Genomic DNA, 4,066 nt, shown 5'->3' on the forward strand with positions numbered 1-4,066 from the left:
TATATATATATATATATTAGGTGTAATAAAAAGAAATCCATTATTTTTCCATTCAATTTCATTATTTTTGCATGAAATTACTACACCTAAAATATATCCTACGAGAGAGAAAGATATATATAGATATATCTTTCTCTCTCGTAGGATTTTTCATAAAATTACTCGTGACCAAGGCTAGGCTATTTGAAATATTTTTATTTGAAAAACAATATTTGTAGAATAATTGTATTTTGTATTTCAAATACTAAGATTGAAAATTAATCTTATTACTTGAATTATAAAATACAAAAGCGTTCGATCTTTCGACTTTATATACAAAATATGTAATATTTTCATGTGCTCCGTTGAAATACAAAATACAAAATATAAAAATACACTCTAAAAATACTGTATTTTAAATAAAAGTATATTATATTTCAAATATGTGCTCAGCTATGCTCGTGGCTAGATTATGTTATAGAGTTTCTAATCGAAATCAATACGAGGACATCGAACATTACCACAATTGTGTGCACACCCGGTAAATCATCTTCAGAAGTGTTATTGAAGTCGGTGGAATTAAAAGGCTTGACTTTGGACCTGCAGGATAATAACAAAAATGTTAAATGCATGTCTAAATATCGGGTAAATCTGTATCAGACTAGAGTCGGAGACTTTGTCGATTTTTCAAACTTCTGTTTTTGTATCAGATAAAACCAAAGAATCAAATTATTATTTTATTAAAATAATTATTATTATTAACGGACTCTTAAAGTTTAAAAACGTTTCAAAATGTACAAGGCAAATAAGAGTTATTAGGAGTATTAAGAGTTATTAGGAATATTAGATATAATAATAATATTCGGATAACGTATCATAATGTTAATTTTATTATAGTTATCTAAATATATATTATTATTATTTCTAATATTGCGCCTAATTAATTATGCGCGATTGTCATTTACTTACATATTAGGTGTGGGAAAAAGTTCGTGGCGTTTTTTTAATGCCATCTAACGGGAAAAACGCCACGAACTTTTTCCTATACCTAATACTTTGAATCATCAAAGAATCAAAATTTTTTAAAGATTTTTTTTTTTTAAGCAAAGATCTTTCTTCCAGATGAAGCAAATGTTGAAACTTTATTTGCAACTTTAATCGATAAATATGACGAAGCTTTGCATCAACTTAGCATTCCATAAAGCAAAGCAACATTGCAAACATTGCATCAATGTTGCTTTTGTATTAAACAACATGTATATATAAAATAAATGTATATATAAGATAACATAGTGTCAAAGAAATGATGTGTTCCCGAGAATTTTCTCGCGACAATTACATGTGTCCAACGTTTAGCTCATAATGGGAATTGAAAGCGCAACAGAAACCCTCTTTGGACTTGATGGTCTTGAAGATCTTGCTGCAATCGTGAATCTTGCCGATCCAAACGCATCTTAACAGTAACGCGCTGCAAGGCTGCATCAACTGTGAAAGATATCGTTAATTATTAACTCGAATCTTTTTTCGTCATCTGAATGGAATCTATGATTAATCTGTATCTCCTTGGAGATACAAATTGATCATTAGAATAATCATTTTTCACCTGTTCCATGAGCGCTTCGACCGTCATGTCGAGTCTATTGAGGACCTGTCTCGCGGTCGTATTGTCTATAAAGATTTTGTTGGGTCGTATTAATTTTATTAGGGATGAAAAAAATTTATCGCTGTCATTCATGGTGAACCCATCCATGTATCTATTGAATCGTGTAAAATCGGGACATAATATCGGACAGGAGATTTCAAATCCATCGATCCAAAATTAATTAAACTAATTTTCATGCATAATATTGTCATATTAGATAGGTACGAAAAATTTGTCATATCAAATAGCTTTTAGCGAAGAAAATTGAAAGACAGATTAGCAAAACTGAAACAAAATTGTCGAATTTAAAATAAATTTTTTTAAACCAAACAGAAATTTTTAATTCCACTTTTTCTCCAAAAATTTCAATTTTTTTAAATTTTGCATGTATGTCAAACATTTGCGATATACTATCATCAAAAAACTTCATTTTTCTAAAATTTTATTTATTAATACAAGGGTTCATGACAAACGACGAATCCTTCGCACCCCAAAAGAATATATAAATATTAAAATATTAAAATAAATATCTTATTAATCGCTTACAAATTCTTGGCAATAAGGTCAGCGTGTGGACGGTAGACTTTATTATTATTACATATGGTGACGGCTGGAAAAGACACGTTCCATATCGGATTTGACGTGTAAATAGTCGTAATTATGGGATTGTTCGAGTAATTGATCCACAAACGTAACATCAATATAATGCAGAATACAATGGACAATATACAAATCTGTCGAATTTGAGAGTAAATTACGTTTCCTAGGCAATATTACTGAGCCTACTTTTGAGCTTTTGAGATTATTATAAGGTTCTCACCAGGAACCAGAGGATATTCTCGATTATCGACGATTCATCCATATTTATGTAACGAAAACCGTGCAGATTCGTATTATCACAATAGACATTAAACCAGTCCACATGTCTTTTCACATATGCTAAACATTTGCGATATCCTATCACGATCATGTAAGATATTAATTTGTTTCCAAAGATATATAAATATTAAATCCATACTGAATATTAATAAGCACCAATATGTATTAATAAATTAAAATAATATTAATGTCTTACCATGCTTTACATTGTCGAATTTAGATTTCTTATTCCAATTGGGCCTCATGTTTTTTGAAGCTATTGCGTTAATGCTTATATTATAACTGCCACTTGTCAAGGAAACTACCGAATGACTAGACGTATTGCCGAACGCGTACTATAATTTCTTTGGCCAGCGGCTACCCTTCATTTCCGACTCGGTCGCTGTATATCATTTAATTTTCTATCAATATCCCTAAGTAAATTCGATGAAATGACATTAAGGTCCCAGTAATGTTCACCTAAACATCCAATCTATTTTGATTATCTGCTTGCGAAGATCACGAATTTTAGGTCGAATATTCTATCATGAAACTCAATAATTTAAGATTTATTACATTCCACTAGTTTTCTGTTAAGTAATTGAAAAGAAAATTACTTTTAAAATATGACAAATTCATCGTACAGTCAAAATGTAGATATTTTTATAGGCATTTTATGTACTATCATTTCTAATTATTCGACTAATTTTTTTGCTAAGTAATTGAAACATCACTCTTTTTAAAAACGTGACATATCTTTAGATCTAGACATATTTATACAAGTTCAAGAAAGTATTATATATCTTTATCGCTTTTTTGACAAGTTATTTTTATTTACAAAGAACTTAAATAGTTTTTCAGACTCTTTCATTTAGAAAAATTATTATTATTAATATTCACCATGCCGAATATTAAATCATAATTAAATCATAATAATAATAGGTAATGCATCAGCAACAGCAGAATAAATTTAACTTAATCGATTTTACTTGATAAAAATAACAGTGTTTCTCTTTATACTAACTTTTATTTGACAAATAAAAGTAATAATTAGTGATTCTATTTATCTATAGATCTTCAATGAAAATCCAATAGATATAATAATCACACAAAGTAAGCCGCGAGAGTTTATTGTTTCTAATAAATAATAGTACGTAATTATTCTACGTAATAATTAATAATCGTAAACATTATACACTGAAAAGAGGTAATAGCTAACAAATGTATTTTGTTTAATGTATTAATGCAATATTTAGTAAACAATATTTAATAAACAATATTTAGTCATTAAATATAAATAAGTAACTGTTTGGTGTAACACAAGATAATTAGAAAAATAAAGTAATATTAAAAAAATAAACATTTAATTAATTTTAACTATATAATCAGACATTTGATTGAAATTACTTCGTCAAAGCTTTAGTAACTATCATCTAAGTTTAATTTATTATTATCGAACTTTTTATCAATGATACACCGTATATTTTCTATTTTTTAAGTTCTGTACACAATGGAAGAAATATTACAAAGTAAAGAAATAAAAAAATTAGAACTATAAATTATAAAATACACAATATATATATATAT

The 4,066-nt window shown here is 27.8% G+C and overlaps 1 protein-coding gene across 1 annotated transcript in view; it reads right to left on the minus strand.

Annotated features, from left to right (window-relative positions):
• Positions 1-4,066, minus strand: part of LOC108689282 — a 135,924-nt gene that overhangs the window by 3,112 nt on the left and 128,746 nt on the right. The window contains exons 21-23 of the mRNA XM_018196005.1: positions 2,442-2,578; positions 2,168-2,355; positions 1,583-1,733 (exon numbers count right to left, since the gene is read on the minus strand). Of these exons, the coding sequence (XP_018051494.1) occupies positions 1,583-1,733; positions 2,168-2,355; positions 2,442-2,578 (476 nt within the window). The remainder of the gene's footprint in view (positions 1-1,582; positions 1,734-2,167; positions 2,356-2,441; positions 2,579-4,066) is intronic.

This window comes from Atta colombica, unplaced genomic scaffold, assembly GCF_001594045.1.
Source record: "Atta colombica isolate Treedump-2 unplaced genomic scaffold, Acol1.0 scaffold268, whole genome shotgun sequence".
Taxonomy (NCBI): domain Eukaryota; kingdom Metazoa; phylum Arthropoda; class Insecta; order Hymenoptera; family Formicidae; genus Atta; species Atta colombica.